The sequence below is a fragment of the Passer montanus genome, unplaced genomic scaffold (assembly GCF_014805655.1).
Source record: "Passer montanus isolate IOZ18808 unplaced genomic scaffold, ASM1480565v1 scaffold73, whole genome shotgun sequence".
NCBI lineage: Eukaryota > Metazoa > Chordata > Aves > Passeriformes > Passeridae > Passer > Passer montanus.
The window spans coordinates 2041681-2064916 of record NW_024372481.1 but is presented as its reverse complement, the minus strand read 5'-3'; the positions used below and the strand labels follow the sequence as shown (position 1 = coordinate 2064916).

The 23236-nt window shown below is 51.8% G+C and overlaps 1 protein-coding gene across 11 annotated transcripts in view; it reads right to left on the bottom strand.

The window, feature by feature from the left end:
- Positions 1–23236, bottom strand: part of LOC120512343 (DAB2 interacting protein) — a 156917-nt gene that overhangs the window by 16440 nt on the left and 117241 nt on the right. For all 11 annotated transcript variants that reach the window (XM_039730509.1, XM_039730511.1, XM_039730513.1 and 8 more), the window contains 5 exons: positions 20030–20183; positions 14897–14995; positions 12210–12764; positions 4319–4463; positions 2096–2240 (listed from right to left, as the gene is read on the bottom strand). In XM_039730509.1, coding sequence (XP_039586443.1) covers positions 2096–2240; positions 4319–4463; positions 12210–12764; positions 14897–14995; positions 20030–20183 — 1098 coding nt within the window. The remainder of the gene's footprint in view (positions 1–2095; positions 2241–4318; positions 4464–12209; positions 12765–14896; positions 14996–20029; positions 20184–23236) is intronic.

The following is a 23236-nucleotide window of genomic DNA, read 5'->3' as shown; positions in this document are numbered from 1 at the left end:
CATGAGCTTTTTTACTCTGAGCTCTACAAATAACATTAGCCAACGTCTTTGGCTGGATAAATTCTCCTCTGTCTTTGGCATGATCCGCACAATTGGACAAAACCCTTTCACTTCATGGTATTTGCCCAGAAACAGGAGAATCCTTTAAACAATTTGAGGCTTGAATGATCAGGACAGGTTGTGCAGTGAATGGAGAGCAAAGCCCTGAAATGCAGCACCCGCACGTTCCCGTCACAGGCTGGAGCCCCTGGGAGCTGAACTGTGTCACAGCGGATGGATCCGGATCGTTGGCTTTATGTGACAAACGGGCCCGTAATTCATTACACAACTTCCCAGTAACGAGCTTCCACACGCTGAAATTCTGCTTACACTGAAACTTTCCAGATGTCCAAATTATGTCATAATTATAACAATTTTCGGTTATTGTGAACCTCTTTCCTCTCCCTCTCTGCACGGATGAGCACACACACTCCAGTGCTCTATTTAAAGCAGGACTGTTGGTTGTTGGGATACCTTGGCCAATCCCAACACTCATCAGCCCCATTAATCCCCAAGAACCGCTGAGCTCAAAGGACTTGGGGGGAACCACTCAGAGCAGCAGCTCAGCTGCTCCAGCCTTCCTTGGAAAGGCAGAATGAGAGGAACAAACTTCCCGTGCATTCCTGACTCTCCCTGGGTCACTTTCAAGTCTATTTTTAGAGTGACCTTTGAGTGCTGCTTTGGGTATTTTTAGGAAGACATTAATTCAAACCATTATGATCCACTGCTGACTAGAAGTGGTGAATCCCTCCTGGGAGAGCAGGTAAACGCCATTCCTCAGTCAGAGTTATTAATTGGCCAAGGAGAAGGAACAGGATACCTGTAAAGAACCTGCCCTTTGTGTACCTGTGGTAGATAATGGCAGCCTGAGTAAGCCTCTTGCTCCTTGCTCTCCCCCTGAGCAGGATCAGTTCCCTTCCTGGCTTCCAGAAAGGCACACTCATTATCTTGGGAGATTATTTATAATAAGTTTTCTGACCTCAACACAATGGCTAGGAGAGGAGAGAAAACAAGAAATCCTCATTATCAAAGACCTCCTTCCTCCAATATTATCCCTCGTTGATGCTTTGCAACAACAGTGTTGCTGCAAACACATTAATAAAAACTAAGCCCATATATTAAGCAGGAAGGCTGGAAATACAGCAGTGAGACAAAAATGCTCCTTCTGTCACGATGAGGACCAAAGACTCTGGGTATGCTAGCAAAAAGCAGAAAGAAAATATTTTTATTTCTCCAGGAGAGTCCCAAGACCATCTTCTTCCCCTCTGAGGTCACCTCTGCAGGCAGCAGCTGTCACAGACAGGGACTCCTGGCTCTCAGCACAGCTGTGCCCAACAAGCACCTCCTCAGCAGGATCCAGTGCCTCACACCAGCCCTTTTGGGATATTCGGGCCTGTCCCAACCAGTTGCAAGAACCTTTACCCTGAGAACAAACAACTCGGAAATGCCTCCAGCTGCATACCAGGCCTTGGGCCAAGGAGGCAAAGGGCTCCCATCCCCCAGCAGGGCTGCCAGAGACAGGGGTTAACCCAGAGGAATGTGGGGTGCTGAGCCAAGCAGGGAGAACAGCATCCTCCTCCCTGCTCCAGCACTCTGCAACCAGAGAACATCTGCCCCAACAAAAGCTGCCTGTGCTGGGGCAGCTCCTCACAGGTGCACAGCCCCTGCCTGCTGTGGGATTTCCCAGCTTTGCCGGATGCTCCTGGAGGTGCAGATCTGTCAGTGCCACCCAGACTGAATTGTTCCACGGGTGGAAGATCCAGGACATGCATCTCTGCCTTTTATTCGAGAATTTCATACACATTTGGCATCAAGTACCTCTGAATCCATCACACTTGGTGTTCCTTGCCTTCACTGCCCTGTCCCTGTGCCCCAGTGACCCTGGCACCTCTGAAAACAAGGGCGCCAGAGCATCTGGGATGTGCCACAGTCCCAGAGCAGACACTCCAAGCTCTGGCAGCTGCCCCTCCACAGCTCTGCCAGAGCCACAGACAGGCCCCAGCTCCTGCAGACACAGCTCTCCAGGAGGAGGCAGTGCCACTCCCGGGACACCCACCAGTAGGAGTTGATGATCTTGCAGAAGGCCAGCTCACAGCACATCTTCAGGTTGCCCTGATGCTCGGGGAGGTCTGAAGATGAACATTTGCTGGGATCCACCTCACAATTTTCATCTGATTCATAGAGTGCCTTGATGAACTCCCCTGTAAAACAGAGTTGGAGATGGGTTTGGAGACAGGTTTGGAGACATGAGAAGTGCAGCCTTCATGCAGCTCTATTCCTAAGCCCCAGTGCCCGAGCAGCTCCCTGGCACCCCATCGCCCTGGGGGAAGATGAGAGGGATACAAGAGCACATGGTGGCCCCTGGGGCAGCTCTCAGGCTCTCAAAGAGGACCCAGGAGAGCCCAGCAGTTCCTTGGGAGCTCATGACACACCCAGCACATTCCATCCCAGCTGCAGCACTGTCCCTGTGGCTCTGGGACATTGCACCAGGGCTGCACTGCCTGGCCCCTGCACCAGCTCAGAGATGCTCCCTCGGGCTAATCCAGGAGGAAGGATGCTGGCAGGCCCTGTCATTATTGGCCTGCTACTGCAGCCTGTGCCCTGCTGCTGACAAACCACTGTGATTCACAGGAGAATCAGGTAATTAAAGGAAAGAACAATTTACTTGGCTTATTTTGAGCTGAACATCACATAAATGAAATTAAAGTATTTCCTTGAGTTTTCCTGTGCTCCCCTTTGCTGCCTGGCTGCTCCTCCTCACCCCTGCAGAAGCTCACACTGAGCTGCTCCACCAGCTTCTGCTCTGCCACCTTTCACCCAGGAGAGCTGGGCACAGCCCCTGCACTCAGGGTTGGGGGTCAGTCCTTCATCCCAGCAGTGACTGGGACAGGGTGACAGGGATGAGGGGCAGCATTCAGCTTGGGTGACATTCTGGAAAAATGTTTTGCTTTGGTTTTCTTTTAATTCCAGTTGGTTTGCTCCTAGTTCCCAACTGTCTTGGATTTTCCCATTCTGTTTTTTCCCCACTCCAATCTGCATTCCTTCCCTATTGCCAAAACAAATTTTAATTACATACTGGAGAGCCTCTCCAGTGTATTTTCAGCTCTGCCAGGCAGCTCTGGAGCTGCTCTGCTCACCTGCAGGTGATGCCTGCTGTTCTTCCCCGGCCCCATCACCTGCTCCATGGTTCCAAGGACAGTGCCATGCTGCCCTGGGGCACCCTGTGGCATGCAGGTGATTCATCTCCCTGGGAAAAGGTCACTCAGAACCAGCACCCCACAGTGAGCAGGAAGCCCAGGCTCCTCCTGCACGAGATGGAACTGGCCTGGCAGCACTGAGCCCCTAAAAGGGAATATTTCAAAATTCTCTGATATTATTAATCTCCTGGTTTTTGAGAATTTTTATGAATAATCTACTTACAGACTTGCCTTCAACCAGAAAGCATTACAAGGCAGAAACAAGTAATATTTCTTTTGCTATTCTTGTGGGCTCTCTGCCTGAATTTGCTCAATTATTTCCCTTTCCTCAAGGTTTTCATTATTATTATATTATTATTCTCTTAATAAAGTATTTATGCTTCTTTGCTCCTTGCTAAAATTATACAAATCCACTAGCAGGAACCCAGCATACTGAAAAATTAACACCTCAATAGGAACTGTGCTCATCCTGCCCTGGGATGTGGATGCAGTGGAAGCTCACAGAGCCTCCACAGCAGCCTCTCCCCATCCTCGTGCTGTGTTCCCTGCATGCAGCAATTCCTTCCTGACCTGCCCAGAAGCAGAAGCTTCTAATTATTTTCATTTGCATCAAGAGAAGTATTTTTGGAGCCATAAACAGAGGCAGCACTTGGGAAAAAAAACCACCAGGAGGGTTCCCAGTGCTGGATGCTGCGGGAGGCAGCATCACTGCGACTTGGGAGATCTCATCTGACTCGGGAGCGCTGCAGGAGCTGGGCAGGACTCTGCTGGGGCTGCAGGGGGAGATTCAACCAGCCCGTGACAGCCAGCGCTGAGACAGGAGCCTGGCACAGCAGAATGCCCTCCAACAGCACTGCTGTCTCCTCTGAAAGCAGATGGAGGTGCCAGCTCTGCAGTCACCTTCACCTTCAGCAGGGAGCTGCCCACTGCGGCCACGGCCGTGTCCAGGCTTGACTGCTGCCAGGGAAACCCTCCAGCAGGACAATGCTGAGGGCTCTGATGGCCATAGGGCCCAGGTGACATCCCCACCATGCAGCTTGGAGAGCTCCTCTGGGCGAGACCTGCCAACGCTCGGTACGTACCTAAGGCATCTTGTAAGTACTTCTGCCCCACCAGCTTCAGGTATTCTTCGATTGCTTTGGTGGCCAGTGTGTTCTCCCTGAAAATGAGATGCTCATTCTCACCACAGCGATCAACTTCAGACATCATCAGGTCAGTCAAGAAATCCTGGAAAGCAAAGCCCATGGTGGGTCACCACGCACTGACACTGGTTCCACAGAGCTGCAGCTCCCCAGCCCCCAGAGGTCCCACCTTCGTGAGCCACCCAAGGACTGGAGGTGCTGCAGGTGATCTGTGTGAACACACTGCCTCACCACCTGCCCAGACTTCCTCAGAAATGAGGAGAAATAACCCTCTGCAGAGCCTCCTCTTGCACCCCAACAAGGGCTCACCCCAGACCCGCAGCTGCCTCTCCTTCGGTGCCGCTCTTCAGCTGCTCCCGTGTCAGCCTCACATTCTGTGGCAAAACCTTTTCTCCCCTGTTAAACATGGCAGTGTTTGGTGTCCAACTGCACTGGCTGCACACCAGGGCCATGCTCCAATGGCATGAGCTGTGCCCAGTTAATGGCTGAGACACAAGCCTTAAATATGCACTGAGATACTCAAATTTCCCATTTCCTCCCTCTTCATGGAGATAAACAGCACTGACAGTGCCCATCGGGGCACACTGTTGGTCTGATGTGCACACAACCAAATCCATGGGATGTGGTAATCCCTTGTGCTGCAGAGCAGTGGAAGGGATGAGCAGGAGCAGCCCCTGACAGCTGCCCCTGCATCAGTCTGGCCGCAGCTGCAAATTCCAGAGGAAAAAAGCATTTTAGAGTGAGCTCCAGCACTGCTCCAGCCACAGCAGTCACTGAGCAGGGGGTCAGGAGCTCCTGGGCACGCTGCTGATCGAGTGTGCTGCAGGCAGGCCCGGTCCAGGAGGAATGCCAGGCACCTGCTAATGCTGATCCCTGTTCTCTGCACTGCTGATGGGCAGAGCAGCTCTGCCCGGCTCCTCCTCACTCACCAGGTGCTGAGGTGTCACCACTCACCTGAGTGACAAGGGAGAGAGGCCACTGGCACTGTGCAGGTCACCCATGTTAACCCTCTGACTGCCTCCCGTGTAGGAGACAGAGAAGTGATGACACACACATTCATTCACCTCCACAACCAAGGGCACCTTAAACTCCTTTCCATTAAAACAACATCATCCTCTCAGTAATAACCTTCCCCAAGAAATTCTTCATTTCCCCTGAGGGTCACAGCCCGTTCCTGGCAGGGGCAGCAGGAGCACCCCAGGCTGCCACACAGGGTCCCAGGTGCTGTCCCTGATGTCCCCAAGCACAGCAGAGCTGCCATGGTCCAGCCTGTTCCAACCCACACTGGGGACAGGGGACATCAGGTCCTGCTCCCTGCCAGTGGCTGGATGGGAGCTTTGCACCAGATGCAACTTGCTCCGTTTCATTTTTCACGTGGACATCTCTGCATCGAGGTTCAACAAACAGCTTTCCCTGAACCCAGGAGGCCCAAATAATTTAATGCACAGACCATCCCTGTGCTGCTGTCCCAGGCAAAGGCAGACCTGGGGCAGGCAGGTACCTCCCTGTGTGAGAGCACATGAGGAGGGGAGGTGACATCCCTGCAGGATCCACTGCTCCCACCTTCCCACAACACTCTGGGACCAACACACTGCCTTGACCTTCCCCCAATACCCTCCAAAAAAGCCAGAGGAGGAGCTTTAGGCTAAAAAAAAAACAAAACCACTTCCATTATTTCTTTAGCCAGAAGATGCCCTTCCTCAAATCCTGCTACGTCTGCAGCACTCTGGCAGCTGCAGAGGCAAAAATCCCTCCTGGAAGCAAAGCACGTGCCTCCCTCTGCTATTTTCTCTCATTTTGCCCTTTTTATCAGCCAAGCTGGAATGAAACTTTAAACCCTGCTCAAATCCCGTTAGCTGCTATCTGGGTAACTCTATCACCTTTATCTTCCCGGGGCTCTCCCAGGGTACGTTTCAATTCCAAGCCACCGCTCAGGCTGACACAAGGTGCTGATTCTTAATTAGCAGCCGCTGACCTTGGCTTTGCTTGATTCTCTTTCCTGTCACTTTCCCAACATACTAATTATCTCAGGAACACTGAGTTTTACAGCCTCTCTTAGCCAAGTGTTTGCTTTTCCCCCTCTTGTCAGCTGAGCACTGGCTGCTGAGTCCTGGAAACCCAGGGCCAAGTGGGAGCCAGAGTTAATGTGAATTTGGGTGACTTGGGCTGATCTACAGAATTCACTAGAATATAAAACGAGGCAAGATTCCATGGCAGGACTCAACACAAAGCCAGGCAAGATCCCCTGGAAAGCTCTGCTGCTGTTATTATTCCCTGTGGAGCATCTGCAGCTCAGCAGCTGGGAAAAGGAGCCCTTGTCTCTGAAGTGGAAAGGAAAGCTGCTGAAGGCCCAGAGAATTCCAGTATGGCACAGCACCCGAAGCTGAGGAGCAACACTGCAGAATCTGGCCTCACAACTGAGCAGGGAAGGAAGGGGGAGCCAGGACACCCAGGAGCACCCCAGGGGTCAGGATCCTCCCTGTCCCTGCAGCTCTGGGCTGCAGGACCCGGCCCTGGGATGTGTTGGGGTCAGAATTTCAGGAGCACCCCAGGGGTCAGGATCCTCCCTGTCCCTGCAGCTCTGGGCTGCAGAGCCGTCCAGCCAGGCTGCAGGACCTGGCCCTGGGATGTGTTGGGGTCAGAATTCCCCCTGGCAGTGTCCTTGGGCCAGTTCCTCTGCAGGGACTGCTCTGGGCAGCTCCACGAGCCGAGGGTCACTTCCCATGCCATCCTGCCATCCCTGTCCCTGCCACTGGCTGACCTTCCCTTCCCTCCAGGGAAAAGCCACATCGGCTCTGGATCACACTTCTGCCATCTCTGCCCTAAGTACTCCAGCAGCCAGCACTCAGAAGACACAAATGGAATGCAAATACTTGTGGAATCCCTCCGGGGGCCTCACTCACCCACATACAAGGTCCTGAATAAAATGCAATAACTAAAGCCAATAAAACTCCCTGTTTCTGAGCAGCAGAGATCAGCAGGGGGTTGTTTTCAGTTAGGGCCCCTGGCAATGGAAGAAAATAAGATGCTTTATTTCATTACATCAGAGGCGAGAGGGGAAGGAAGAGGTCTACAGTCAAAATTAAGGGCTGTGGCAGTGCTCTTCAGGCTTGTTCCCATGTTTATTTTAAGGCTTTTTGCTTCAGACTGGACGGATCTGAACCTGTGCGACCCCAGTCGCTGCACATATGCTGATAAAGGAGAGCAATTCATAAATAAATAAATTCAGAGCATGACAGCACAAGGCTGCACTGGTCTCCACTTTGCACATAACCCAGCCTGTGCTATTCCAAGGCAGCTCCTCCCAATGCAGGCAGGAGCTGGCAGCCCCAGTCGCGAGGGTTCCCAGTGCTGCTCCCTGTGCCTGGGGGTGGCACTGGCAGTGCCAGCCTCCAGCTCCTGAGCCCCTGAGGCAGGAGGATGAAGCCAGCTGGGCTGTGGTGTGACAAGAAACACAAGCCTTGTAGGACGTGTCCTGTCCAAACCCAGGAAGGATTCTGCACTTTGCCAGCCCAGCCTCTCTGGGAGGTGTCCAGAGCTGAGCAGGGGGGTGCCAGGGAGCTGAGGACACCCACGGCCCTGCCCTCCCCGTGCTGGTCACACACCCTCTGGCTGGAGCTGATCATCCCTGTGCTGTAACCGACTGATGGGCAGATTGACTCTGAAATAATAAGGTTCTCCAAATCACAAGCCTGATTAATAGGATTGACTTAACCTTAAGAGGATTGAATTGATAAAGGTAATAAGATTATTGCTTATTTCAAAGACTAGCTCAGAGTCCAGCTGGGCCCTTATGCAAAGGTGGAAAACACCAGTGGTGGGTAGGGCTGTAGGACTGGGGTGCAGGAGCAGTGGACACACCCACGGGGAAGGGAACTGCAGCACAGGAGGCTGAGGAGCAGGGAAAGGAGAGCAGCAGAGGGGCAGCAGCTGGGTCCTGGACACATGCTGTGAAACCAAGGACCCCAGCCCCAAGTTCTCGACTCTTCCATCACACAGTTCCTCTGATGATCTCCTTCAGACACTTCTCTGCCAGGAAACAGAGCAATGTTCCCTCCTTCGAACCCTGGAACTCATCCCATGGCACTTTTGGCCTTTTCTGATTCTCCTTGGGAAAAGGTGGTGAATGGCAATGTCAGGGTTAACTCCCAGCAATCCGTGTCCATCACCTTGCTCAGGGAAATAAGCAACCCTGAGGGATACAACACTACCACACCGAGTGACCTCTCAGGTCCCTGCCTGAGTGACTTTTCAGCCCGGTGTGGAGCCTGCAGGTCCCAGAGCCCTGACCCAGCCCTGGCCCTGCCACTGGAACGTGGGGTTCCAGCAGATCCACACGGGGGGAGCAGCTCCATCTGCTCAGCGAGGCACATCCTCGCAGCACAAACAAACAGGGACACATGTTTATTCCTCACTCCATTCCCAACACCATAAATATTTATTCCCAGTGAGCAGCTGGTTAGTTAGAGCTTTGTCTGATGCTGGGTTTGATCTACCAGTGCTCTGGACAAGAGAAGTTTTTTGTATATTTATGGTCATGAACTGAGCTCTGGGAGCTCTAAGACAGCCCAGAAACAAATCTGAGCATGGGAAATATTCTGGAAGCATCAGAAGTCCTTTGGGAAGGATGCAGCCACCTACCCACAACCACATCACAGGGCCACACCAAGCCCTGTAAGGCAGGACTGAGCACTCCTGTAACTCCAGCCCTGGCAGCAGAGCTGCTTTACGACTTTGTGTCTTTTGTCTGTGGGCTGCAAAATACGTGAAAGCTGGTGGGTATCTCCACATCCTAACAGGGAACAAACATTTCATCAGTGCTCTCCCTAGGAAGGTGAAAACAGGTAACAAGGACTGAGCTGAGAGGCCACACCTCTGCTTCAAAAATCCCTCTTTCAGCCTTTCTTGTCCTAAGAGATGGAGGTGAAAACAGGTAACAAGGACTGAGCTGAGAGGCCACATCTCTGCTTCAACCACCAAAAATCCCTTTTCAGCCTTTCTTGCCGTAAGAGACGGGACATCTGTGTGTGCCAGGAGCTGATGGATGTCTGTCAGATTTTCCAGCGGCTGGGGCAGCTCCCTCCCTCCCTGAGTGCCTGCACTCAGAACCTTATCAGAACCCTCTTCCCCTCCCCTCCAGCACTGCCCTGCAGCTGCTCAGGGCTCTCCAGGCGTGCCCCGTGCACACCAACCCTGCAGGGATGCAGTTCTTCCCTTTCCCACACAGACACCACGGGAAGCACAGACTCTGACTCCAGAGGGAACTCTCCTTTCATGCTCCACTTTTTAACCTACTGCGATACAGCTACAGCCCAGGAAGAAGCAGAGATTTAGGGGAAAAATTCAGCTGCAGCCCTTGTTCCCCTTCCACCTGCAGCCGCGGGTGTCCTGCCCCGCTGGCAGGAGGGACTCTGGGTTTGGCAGCTCCGGGTACCCACCCCTGGCTGGCAGGGGGTAGGGATGCCCTGCCTCCCCAGGGACACTGGCACCGGCCGTGTCTGGCACGTGGCACCTCCCCTGCCCGGGCAGACACGGCCCCATCCCGGGATTACCCCGTATTTACAGCAAATCGCTGCAGGAAAACACGGCCCGAAACAGCCCAACAGCAATTAGCTGCTAACGAGTTTTCCAGGATAATCTACCGGACACTTGCTCCAGTCCGACCCCAATTGCTGCCTTAGCCCGGGTACAGAGCCAGGAGCCACAAACCCCTTCAGCAGGGACATCCATCCGAGGCTGCCGATGGCCACGGCAGGGCAGGGGGCTGAAGGCTCACAGGGGAGGCTCCTGGTGATGCACAGGATGAGGAAGCCACCTGTCACCAGGGGACACAGGCCTGGAGAAGGGGGGTCCCTGCCCTGCTGTCCCTGCACTCGGGTCAGGGTGCTGGGGAAGCCACGGGGAGCTCTCCTGAGGGGTCCTGGGGTGCACCCATACCCCCCAAGCAGGGCTGAGGGCTGCTTTCTTCTCTCATTCATTATTTTTCTACATTTCTGCCGCTTTTTCCTCTCCCTGCTTGTCCAGGCCAGGATGCAGCACCTGGCTCCCATGCTCCAATAACTCCTGTTGCTCTGACAGCTCCCCAAACCCTGCGCTAATGCTGATGGCAGATGACAGGCAGCAAAAGCAGAAGCTCCATTTTAGGGGAAAAGTCATCAAGTCTGTTTACTGTTTGCTGTGTCCCCTGTGTAAAGCCTCTGGGATCTCAAGCACTGATGCAGACACATGTCTGGAAACACACTTGCTCCCTCTGGAGCCTCTCCAGTACTGAGAGGCAGAGGAAAAAGGCTGGAGCAGTGACAACCACTCCCAGCCATGCCCACACATGATCCATGGTGATTAAGACTGGGATGACACCTGAAGCCTTTTGCACCAGAACCGTGTAAACTGTGACAGGGTCTTCCATGGCAATGTTATTCCCACAAAGCTCTGGCATTAGAGCTGCAGGAGCCACAGTGAGGGGCAGCAGAGCTCCTGGTGCCAGCACGAGGCAGGCTGTGCCCAGGACCCACGGGCTGACAGCTCTGGAGCCCTGGAACAAGGAGTGAGCAGAGACACCAGGACAGCTCTTGGGCAGCCACAGCGTTACTCCCCACTTCCCTGCACTCCTGGGATCAGGAGGCTTTAACAGGGCTATTTTCTCTGCTGCTGCAGCAGCAGGCCCCCAGCTCCCAATCCTCTCAGCAAGCTTTGCCTGCCTTGAACTAGATCAGGAAGCCAAGGCACTTCTCTGTCCGACAGATGGTAACTAAACCTAATCCACGAGCCCGGCCACGGGCAGCAGCAGCAGCTGCCAGGGAAGCAGAGCCTTGTGACTGCCCCTCAGGTGAGAAGCTCATGTTCCTCAGCACTGCAAAAGCTTTGCACATCTTGCCCTTCCCCAGCTCTCCCCTGCAGAGTGCAGGGAGATGGTCACAGAAAACCAGCGATGCTTTAACTCCTGCAGCCCTGAGACGGGCACTGCCCTGTGGCTGTGCCAGGCCACCAGGGATGGAGGATGCTCTGCAGCAGGGGTCACTCCCTGCCCCGTGTGCTGGGGACCTCAGCAAGGAGGGCATTCCAGCTCTGCCCACCCTGCCTGCTCCCTCACGGATCACACCAGGAGCAACTCCTCCTCTCTGCCTCCTCCTGGCCTGCTTCTTCCCCACACCTGGCAGGGCATTCCCACCCAGGAAGGAGGCTCAAGGTGGTCCACAAAGGCTGAACTTCCACCATGTGCAAGTCAGTGGCATCAACCCCCAACGAGCACTGCCATGGGAGCACCCCTGAACCCCCTTCCAAAAGCAGCAGGACAGATCCTGAAGACCAAGAGCTGATTCAAGACATGCATGCCTGCAGGCACTTTGGTCTGGAATTCTGGAGAGGCTGCTCCCTCCTGTTCAGCTGCCCTGTGCAGGGAGCTCAGCACAGAGGGAGCAGAGCACGGAACCCAGGAATACCCAGCACACACAGGCTGCACAGCTCAGGCCAGCACTGCTTACATTCCATCCTGGAAAACTGCCTTCTTGCTTACTTTCACAACTGTGCCTGTTTATACAGAAAGAGCCTGGCCCCTGAGCCTCCAGAAGGAGACAAGTGAAGGAAAGTGGCTCAGTTGGTGTCTCGTGGTCCCACCAACCTCTCTGCTAATTAACCAACTCGTGCTGTGTGTGCTACCAACGTGTTTGCAATCAAAAGAAAAACAGAGCACATTAACGATGGCCCGAAGCCCAACTGATGAGTTTCCCCAACCCAACCCCAGAGTCTGCTCTGACGGTGTCTGGGACACTACAGCTGCCAGGGGGGACACTACAGCTGGCAGGGGGGACACTACAGCTGCAGGGGGTCCTACCTTGGCCTTGCCCGTGCTCTGCAGGATGTGCACCAGCGCCGACGCCATCTCCTCCTTGTTCTTCACGCTCAGCGAGGGCTCCAGCACCGAGCACAGCACCATGTAATTGTTGGTGATGTACTCAGCAAACTCCTTGTACATCTCCATGGGAAGGATGCTCATGCTCTGGTAGCGGGATTTGATGCGGATCATGGGCCCTGGGGCCTTGCCCTTGCCAGGGTTGGGGCTCACCACTGGGTACCATTTCTCCACGAACTGCCGGCCCGTCACCGAGCTCACGGGGATGTTCACCTGCCCAATGAAGTTGGTCTTGTCCTTCTTCTTCTTCTTGTCAGTCTCTTTGTATAAGTGCACAGTAATGTTTTTGAGCGATGGGAGGTTATTAAATTCAAAGTGCTCCCCCCAAAAGACATTATCAGTTTTCAATTTACAGGTAGTTCGTGCATAAAGAACGTCATCTAGGCATAATTCACACAAGTACTTTTTCTTAGCTGGCAGGTCCTTGGCTTCAATAATCCATAACTTTAACATATTCTCTACCCTTCTGCTGTTGTCCTGAAAAAAAGATGCAAAGAAAGAAAGGTCAATAAAAAACACCACAAAGCCAAGAACAACAAAACTGGAGATATGAATTAATTATTTCGGATGTGCTAAATGAGCGAAGGCTTAATTACAGTTTATTTTAAGGAAATACTGGCTCTCAAAAATTTGCATAATAACACTACTTATGTTAATTTTCCAAAATATCATCGTGCTCTCCATGTCTGTTGGTGCCAATTAATATAAGGAACAAGGAAGATAAAACCCCTCCAAATCATAAATGTACCATTTCCCATTCCCTGCCAAGAGGGCCTCTGAAGAATCCCAAAGAATTCACTGCTCCTGAATGGTTTGTGCAAAGCAGAAGCTGTTACAGGTATCTCACAGCCTCCTCTGCTTTCAGCAGAGCTACTTTACAGCAGCACTGAGTTCATGGTCTTTCCTGTAACACAGCAACACAAAGGGTCCTTAATGCACACCCAGGATCATCACCTCATCCACATGGGAATGCCACCACCTATGGCAGGGAAAAAACTGTTTGTAAAACCTCACCATATTTTAGGGCAGAAGTCCAGAGCACCCAAGTTAAACACTGAGAGGAATCACGGGAGAAGGCATCCCATGGGAGAGTCATGACAATTCAGAGACAGAAATCTGCCTTGGGTATCTTTTAAACAATAACAGAGCCAAGAATACTGTGGGTTTTTCAGAGCTCCCTCGTGATGCTGACCTCATCCTGGAAGAACATCCAGGGGATTTGCTGCAGGAATGACTCCAAAGATAAAGCACTGGCAGCTACACCACTGCTGGGATCCTGCAAACCCTGTTTTGTTTGGAAACCCCTCACTGAAACAGCAGCCACGGCTTACTCTGCTCAGCCCAGGAGTCTGGGCAGGAACACTTCTGCTGGAAGTCCACAATGGGGTACTGTAGGTTCAGGAAGCACACACAGGAACTGCACAAGAACACTGAATTCCTGACAGAAATATCAAGCTGGATACTGAGAGTTTATTGTCTATGGACTCAAACAAAGACGGAAAGTCAGCCATCAGTTACTGCAGGTTTTGAGATGATGGAAACACTTCCAAATGGATTTCCACTCAACACTGCACCTCGAAGCCACAGTGACATGCCCCAGCTGGCATTGCCAGGAGTTCTCTCATGCTAAGTGTGACCACACAAACCTTACACAGCCCTCTCAGGTCAGGATCACCAGGAAAAGCCCTGGGAAAGTACTGGAGCAACTGAGCTTCACCAAGGAACATGCTGCCAGAGCAGACCACCTCTCCCCTCCACTGCTCACACTCTGATACTACAGGAAATCTTTTATTCTGACATTTGCCACTGTGCTGGGAACAACAAACTCTGAGACTGAGGGTCCCTTCAGAACCCACCAGGCCTGGACTGAATTAGTGTGCACAGCCAGGAGCTCACAGGATCCCATCATTTCTGTCTTCTCTGACCAGCAGAAGACTTGGTGGAGCTCATCAGCTGTGGAATCCTGCATTAATCCTGACCAATTTTTGCAGCCAACTCCAGCACAGCAGGCAAGAAGCAGCTGTACGTTTTATTTTAGGATGTACTTAGTCTTAGTGGGCCATAAAAATGGATATTGGGTGTCCCTGTGTTCTAGTGAAGGATTTGTTCCTGTGAATCCCAGGAGATGACTTTGCACGCGACTGGCTGGAGAAGGGAAAGCTACATTCCACTGCCACCTCTGAAAATGGAATCTGAGCTCCTCCATCACTGAAGCAGACTCTGTGTCAGGAGCTGACACGTGAACTCCTCAGACTGCTCAGCCTTGTGACTTTGCTGGCAGCCACCTGACATCTGTCCCAAGGCTTCTGGGAGGTGACAGTCCCATGGAAGTGGCAAGTACCACCAGTAAAAGCAACACTGAGGATTCATCAGGTCTGATCAATTCTTAGCAAGAGCTGAAGCAGCATGTGCTGAGAAGAGAGGGGAAGGAATAATTGGCGCTTGTCTGTAAATATAATTGTGGAGGAAAGCAATATGGCAAAAGGCTGACCCGGAGCTCCACTCGCTCACTCCAATGACAACACATCCCTGCTGCTCCCATGCACTGGGCTATAAACTGCAGTAACGAGGAGCTGAAGGAGAGCAGAGCAGCTCCTCAGAGGCACTACCTTGTTGGGGTGCACGGCACGCCGCAGGTTCTCCATCCATTTATCCCGCTCCGCTGCCGAACGACACGAGAAGCACTTACTTCCTGATGAAGTCGTCACCTACAGGGAAAGGAACAGGATTATGTCCTGAGCAGCACACTGCAGAGTGTGGTTGGGAACAGAGGGGGGCTTAGGGAAGATGCTACTGGATTTTATTTTTTTTTTAAGTAAACAGCTTTACCCAAGCATGAAGCAACAGCCCCTAAGGCTGGTGGAAAAACAGGACAACTCTGTATGTCACCGAAATAATCATAGAAGCAAACTCCAATTACTTCTCCTCTTCCACACCAGAAAACACTAGATAATGGGCCCCATGCATGTGATGCTTTAAACCACCAAGTTCCACAACTGAGAGAGTGCAAATCCTCAGATGAACTAAAGATAAATTGGAACTCTGAGTGGTGACTTGGCATTCCTCCAGGCTCAGCCCAAAGCCTGTGACAGTAACAACCCATTCCTTGTTTCCAGCAGAACACTGGGCTTAAAAAGCCTGCTTTGCCACCTTCCCCCTTGGTGTCCTGTGGCTCCTGAAGCTCCTGCTGTGAGGATGATGGGGACAGGTCTGTACAGCCCACTCCTGGCCAGGGTACAGCTCGTGCCAGCTCATGGCCCAGCCAGGGCACTCAGAGCCCACAGCACCCATCCCTGGGGACAACCAGGGGAGCTTCCCAACCTGGACATGGCTGGAAGTGCTGCTGAGCCCTCCTCTCACCTCTCATCCTTCCAGGTCAAGGGATTTTCTGCAGTATTTTTGTGACTTTCTCTGGCCATTGGGAGTTCATAGCCAGGGTTTAAGAAACACACTCACAGCAGTGACATTTCCACTCACTGCCCCTTATTCCTCATCACATTCCTGCTATCCCAAGGAAACTCAAATCTTGCTGAGCCCATGGAAACACGCAGAATGACAGGCACCAAGTTTCCTTCCTATGCCTCCACGTCAAACTTCCTTGGCATCAAAGCCAATGCAGCTGCCCTCACACACAGGTATTCCCCAAGCTGCCTTCTCCACTCCTCCTGACCACCAGGAACGTGGCTCCAGCTCTCTGCCCTTTGCATTTCTTTTGCCCAGCAATATTCACCATGCACAGCTCTGCTGGGAGGCTGAATGGACCTGGCTGGTACTTTAAATAACTCCCCTCTGAGCTTCATTTCCGCCAGTCTCAACCTGCAGAGTTATTTGTGAGTGCTTTATCATCTCCCAGTGTTTGTGTTTACACACTGTGCACTGGGTTATCAGCTTCTGGGAGACACAATCTCCTTTAATTTCATGTATCTCCCAGAAGCCCAACCTGCTCTTACAGCAGAGCTGGCACTTGCTAAGATTTGTCATTAGCAAACCTCAATGATAAGTTGAACACATCCCTTCCTTTGAACGCAGACCAGGGCAGAATGAGAAGAGGCCTGTTCTGTCTTTACACAAAAACACAAAGAATCTTCCAACTCTTCATATTCCAGAGGCTTTCTCCTTCAGACAGACATTCTCCCAGGCCTTGCACACTTTTACACTCTGCCTGTAAAATCATTCTGCTGAGCACAAGCTCTCCTGCAGCTCCAAGAACAGACTCCATCCTAGCAGGCACAGCAGTGCCATCTTTCCAGCATCCTTTCATGCTCCAGAGTATTTCCAGCTTCTTCAAAATCTCCCATGACAAACGCCCCTGCCTCATCTCCTCTCCAGTGCTGCTGATGCTCCTGTTAACCTCCATCCCTGAGCCTTCCCACACAGAGTTCTGCTGGCACTCAGGATTGTCACTGTGTTTTCTTGCCACACTCAAGTAAACACATGCATTATCATGGCCAAATTCCTTATTCCATTTTAAACCAATTATAAGTTAATCTTTTAAAACCTAAAAAACCTGTAACTGTCATGCTGAAGTAAGAGAAGGAGAAAATCACGTGTCAGATATGAAGTATGTCTTGGTCTGATGGGAGCTGAAGATCACATCTACATGTGTGAACAAAAATGTAATTTCCCCCAGATTTGCAATCAAATCCCAGCTTTGAGTTCTGACTTAAATATCATATGGCATTAATGAGCTTTATGAGATATTAATTAACTTTATAAAGAAAGTATTCTGATCTCATCAAGATCTTGGATATGCTGGAATACTGTTAATGTACAGGACAAACTCAATTAATAAAACTCATTAATTCCTGAAATGTTACTTCTCCTATTCATTATCCCCAGTCCTTGGATGGACAATCTGTCCAGATAAAACCTTGTCTTTTTAAGACACTCCTGAGGTAGAGGCTGCCTCACTTGCAGGCACATGCATGGAGGACAGGGGATGGTAACTGAGCCCTGAGGGCTCACTGTGTGTCCAGAGGATTCTCCCAGGCTCAGCCAGGGCTCAGCTGCACCCCCGGCCCCAGGGGCCACGCCAGCCATGGCCAACGTTTGCACAGCTGGATCAAATTCAGTGCTGCTAAATTTAGCTCCACTAAATTCTCTCTCACAAGGCCAGGATGAGGCAACAGGCTCAGCTGTACTGGAGCAACCACAGTTTGTCTTTCCCTCAGCTGTCCTGGGACTGCTCAGGCACGACTGTGCAAGGGGACAAGGTTTGGCTGCCAAGACCTAAGAGAGCCCCTCAGCCCTAATGGCCCCCAAAAACCAGGGCCAGGAACAGGCTCTGGGAGCCTGGGCTCCGAGCCTCTGGCACTGGCTGAGGTGCCCACTGGATATTTAGCACACGCAGCACGTGCAGTGGCACGGGATGATTTGCTGACTGAGGAGTCTTGCAAGGAGAAAGAAGATGATGCTGAGTAATTTAAAAAAAAAAAATCAATGAAGGAAACAAGTAAATACCGACTGCCAAGTACTCAGCAAGTGAGAAAAAAGCAAGTTTCACAGAACTAAGTAAGCAGAAAAAGCCAAAGGCAGCCTGTGGAAAAGCCCTGCCCTGGTGCTGACTGTGCTCCCTGGCAGAGCTGAGGGGAGCAGGGCTGAGCACGTCCTAATGCAGGGTGGTGGGGACAGAAGGGAGGAACAATTCCCTGCACCTTCATCCACCAGCTGCCTCCCAAGGAGCCACTTGGTTGTTTTCCACTGCAGATGGCTTTGGCACCTCTCACTTTTGTCTCTGTCTGGGTGTGCTGCCAGCTCCTCTCCCAACCCGCTCCCCTCCATCTGCAGCCGTGTCAGATCCTCCTGGCCTGCTCCCCGAGGCAGGAGCTGTGTCAGGTGAGCACTGATGGCCAGCTGGGGATGGCAACAGCTCCCAGGCACTGTCCCTGCCCTGCCACCCCAGTGTGGCAGGAGGTGAAGGATTGAGCAAGGCTGGCACTGCCCAGCAGGAGCTTCACTTCCCAGCTGGAGGCACCAGCCCTGCCTGTTCCCAACACATCTCCCGAGGGAGCAGGTCCACAACAGCCTCAGGGGGCAGGGATTGGGTACCACCAGCTGCAGCACCTTCCCCATCACTGCACAGAACAGACCCCAGCTCCTGTGATCCTGGCAGGGCCTTCTCACCTGGCACTTCTGGGGCAGAGCTGCTTTTCCAGGACATGCCCTGCGCTCCTTCGTGTCCCTCAGTGGTCCCCGGGTGCTGGGGGCTGCAGTCAGTGCCCGGCCCCAGCTGGGGTCCCAGGAGATCTGTAACTTCATCCCAGTGCTGACCTCACTCCCAGCTTCTGGAGGCTCTCGGGAGACCCGAGAGCAAGGCACTGACACCCAGTGCCATTCCGCTCTCACCTCGGTCCCTCCTGCTGGAGCTTGCTGCTGAGCAGCCACCACTGACAAATCAATGCTCCTGTTGTTTCCTGGCATTCTTCCTCTCCTCTGCAGGGTTTGCAGAACAGCAATTAACACGTTCTTTTTTTACAGTGTGACTTCTCTTTATCCAACTCACTTAACCCCAAATTTTCTTCCTCCTTCCAAGTGCGTGGCTTGTATAACTTCCCTCTCACTCAACTTTCTACAAGTTCTGTTCATATCCCTTCCTCTCCTCTTGTGGGCTGGACAGAATTGGTAAACAACTCTTATATTATGGATGTCACATCTATTTTCCATCTAGCTTCATTTTATCTTTCTTGAGTGGAATGTAATAGAGGACACATAATTTACAAAACTGTTCCCCTCCTGACCCATTGCACTTGCTCAATTCCACACAGAATGAACAGCAATGCAAAATTTATACTTCAGCCAACTACAGAGTTTGTGTTTGAGGCTGTATTTTTGTAAGACTGTTTTCATGTTACCCACTTATATTCTAAGAAATAGATCTTTTAACTCCCTTATTTCAAAATGTGCTGATTTCAGTAAAGAAAAATATCTTTATCTTTCCAGTCTGACTCCTCTTGAACACTGATGTGTTCTCATCCAGCAGTGCCCATCCAAGGACAGCCTGCAGCCCCATCACCCCTACAGCACAATCCAAACACAGCTACACATTTATCTGCTTCTCTGTGCCCAAGCACAAACAGGTGTTACCTGCTCTTCACAGAAACACAAATATCAACTGCCTTATTACTGTAAGAAAACCATTTCCCAGTTCTGCACCCAGCCACTGCCATAAGCAATAACACTTTGCCATCCACAATTCAGGACAAATGATTCCCAAGATATCCTGTACTGAATTATCCAGCTACAGCCTGGCTCGTACGTGCCCTACTCCCTCCTGCTAGCACAGACCTTACCACATGCCACAGCAGATGTCAAAGGAATCTGAAATGCTCACAGATTTTTCTATTTACCCAAACAAGGGAAGCTTCAGTTTTCTAGACAAAGTCCTCCACACTCCCACTGACAGCAGCAGGCTGGCTCTGTGACCACATGTAATGTCTCTGGGAACACTGAGCAGGGACTGGCACATCCCAATATCTGTATGAACATAAACTGTAGGGGCATAAACAAATTCATGCTCTGCTGATACACAGCCCTGAGCAGTGCAGCACCTGTGCCAGCACTCTGCTTTACAAGGAGCTCATTGCTCTGATTGTGTGCATATGATCCTCCTTGGAAAGATGGGAGCAATTTTGTGCCTATGAAATGGTCTCTGTGTAGCAATTCCGAGCAGCAATGTTTGTAACAGGCAGCCCCAGATGCCAGCCACACCTGGCTCCCAGAACAGCCCTGGGATGGCTCCTTACCTCAAAGCAGTAGTCTTGTCCCAGGATGCTGCTGTGGACTGGCTTGATGACCACTTCCTCCTCCATGCTGAGATCCAGAGCCTCCACAGCACTACTGGGACTGAGCAGGGACTCGTGGGAGCGCGATTCCTTCAGCCTCGGCATTAGATGGGATCTGCAGCAACAACAGCACGGGGTCAGGGGATGCTCTCCTTCCCTGAGAAACCCGACACAACACCTGCTAGCAACACCTGCACAATATCCTGGGATGAAATAATGCTCTGGCATGAAATAACCAAGGGCCCTGAAGAACAAGGCCTGCTACACTGTCCCATTTGTAATTTCTACTCTAAAGGTTCCTAACAGGCAGTATGAGCAGCAAAACAATTTTCCCAACTCCGATGCAGTCAGGAGTCAATTTTTTAGAGATTTGCACACCATGGGGTCTCTGAACAACTGAATCAAATGCTAAACAGCCACCACACCTGCTGAGGGAGACTTCCCAGGAGTGGGGTGCTCCTAAACGACAGTTCCCAGGGGTGGGGTGTAGCAGTGTGGGTGCACTGGAGGCCAGCTGGCCGCAGCACCTGCTGCTGTCTCAGCAGCACCACCAGGTCTGCAGCACCTGGTGCTGAGCTCTGCTGCTGCCAGAAGCTCACCAGAACTCACATCTGGATGTGCACCCTGTCACCAACAACCCTTGGGCTCCTGAGCTCTCTCTGATTGTCACACATCCCTGGGATGGGGACAGTTGGAAAATAAGGCTGTGATAGTCCTATTGATTGATTTAAATGCTCTGGAGTCCCACTGGCAGCATTTAGCAGCAGGGAGCCCACAGACAGTGAGCACAGCACCATTTTTGAGACAGCCAATACAATCAATGGTGCTGTAACTCTTAAAGCAAAACCAGAGAGCTCAAGGGGGAAAAAAAAAAAAAAAGATAGTTAAGTACTCCCAGGGAAAACACAGCAAACCCACGAAGTGGCAAGGGAGTGCAAAGGGAGCAGCTGCCTTCTCTATAGCCTGCACCACGTCAGATGTTCCTGGGCCAGAGCTCCAGTCCTGGTAACTCTGACCTTTAAAACCTCTGGCAAGCACTTTGGGGGCTCCCAAAGAGACCAAGTGTCTACAAAGGGGTGTGGTGCCTTCTCCAAAGGCACGGGAGGACAGCAAGAAGGGCAGTTTGTGATATTCTCAGCATGCTCTTTCATGAGCCAAACAACAATGCTCCCAGTATACTCCCAGCTTGCTCTGATGTGTGCGCTGGGTTTTGTTGTTCTCCAGAATGAAGCTGACCAAAGCAGAGAGAAATGTCAACAGTGCATGCAAAATTCATCGCTTCCAGTGAATCACACACCAGGCTGGATCCAGACAACAGCCCAAGGAGACTCTCAGATCAAGGGCAGCAGCAGATGAACAGGTGCTTCTCTAGATTTGCTATTAAGATTCAGGCCATGCATGAAGCCCCAGGTGATAACAGAACTGCCTGTGGCTGGTTCCTGCCTCAGCTGCTCCATGGACAGCTCTGAGTGCCAGTGCCACCTCCTCCCCAGGGCCACCCAGCCTGGGGACACGCTGCCCCAGGACAGCCGAGGTGCTCCCAGGCACCAGCCAGGACCAGCTGTGGTGACACCAGTAAAACATCTGCACAACAGCCACCAGCACAGGTTTCAGAGGGGACAAGCTGCAGCCCCCAGTGCTGACAGCCCTGCTGGGCTGGCCCTGAGCTCCCAGCAAGGCTCTCCATGCCATCAGCCATTCTCTCAGCTGCCCACTCACCCCACAGCTCTGTGGCGAGTAAATTGATCTTTAGGAACCCAGCACAGCCATTTCCCAGTACTTTGTGGCAATTTTACACTATTTTCAGAGAAAAGGGTCCCTATCCTTTTCCTCTGAATGATACTGTAAATGAACTCTAATACAGGCAGTCAGATCAAGTTACCTCTGGATGCTGAGTGCAGAACTAATATCCAGCAGCTCAGGAACTGACAGTACAGATTCTCACCCAGCCCAGATAAGCTCAGAATCAAGGCATTTCTGGTAAATCTTATTTCCATATTTTACAGATGAAATTAGAAAAGGAAAATAACCAAGCTGAGACTTGCATTCTTGTGTACACAAATATAAATACTGATAAAATAAACCACGACTCAGTACATCACTGAGTTGCATCGCCTCATGCTGGCCTAAGAATTTTTGTACAGAATTAAAACAAAACAAGTCTACTTTTAATTTAAAATTCCTGCAGCTGGATGGCCCCGGGTGGGAGTGCAGATGTGCTGTTTGAAGGATTACCAAGGGGGAGTTTCTCAGGACAGATTCAGCAAATGTGTGTTTATATCCCTCCACACTCTGCCTCTGGGAATCCGAAAATGAAGGGGACTATTTCAGGGAGGACATTTGTCAGGTCCTTGCCTCAGCAGGACCTGCTCGGATCCAGCCGAGGTCAGCAGCAGACACATTTCTCACCAGATGCTGCTCTGTGCAGGGGGAGCCTGCAGGTCTCAAACCAGCCCTAAAAGCCCAGCATCTGTCTGTGTACCAAGGGCTAAGTGGGGAGATGTCATTAATTAGAGCTGTTGGAAATCTCAGCAGCAGGGATGAGGATTTCTCTGCCAGAGCAGCCCTGGCAGGGCAGGATGAGCAGAGCCCCCCTCCCAGGGCTCTGCCCCATCCCTGTTCCACTGCCCTGCCTTCAAAGGGCACACAAATCCTTGTCCCAGGGCAGAGAGCACTCGTGTCCCTCGGTGACATGGCACTGTGGCAGGAGCCCATTTACTGGAAAACATTTGCCAGTCCCTATGGCTGCTCCCACAGACTTCCCCTCACACCAGCAGTAAGGGAAAGGCCACAAGCTGCTCCCCTGAGCCTGAGGGCAGCACCCACAGCGACAGGGACAGCTGAGTCCCTGCAGACCTGTGCTGGCCATCAGCCCCCTGAACAGGGAAAGGGGCTGGAACACCATTGCTGACAGTGAACACACACATGTCCAAGATGACAGAGGTCCTTTGCTCACATCGTACCCTCCCTGTGAAGATGCTGCCTGTGGGGCTGTCCAGTCTCTTGCTCCAATAACTCGCTGCGTACTCCAGGTCCTGTCCCAGTTTACATCAGCTGATCCAATTCCAATCCTACACCTTTGTTTTAATATGCTGGGAACGGCCAGCTGCCCAGAGCCATCTCACAACAGGAACCCTCTTTCCAAACAGCACATTCAGTTCTTTTTGC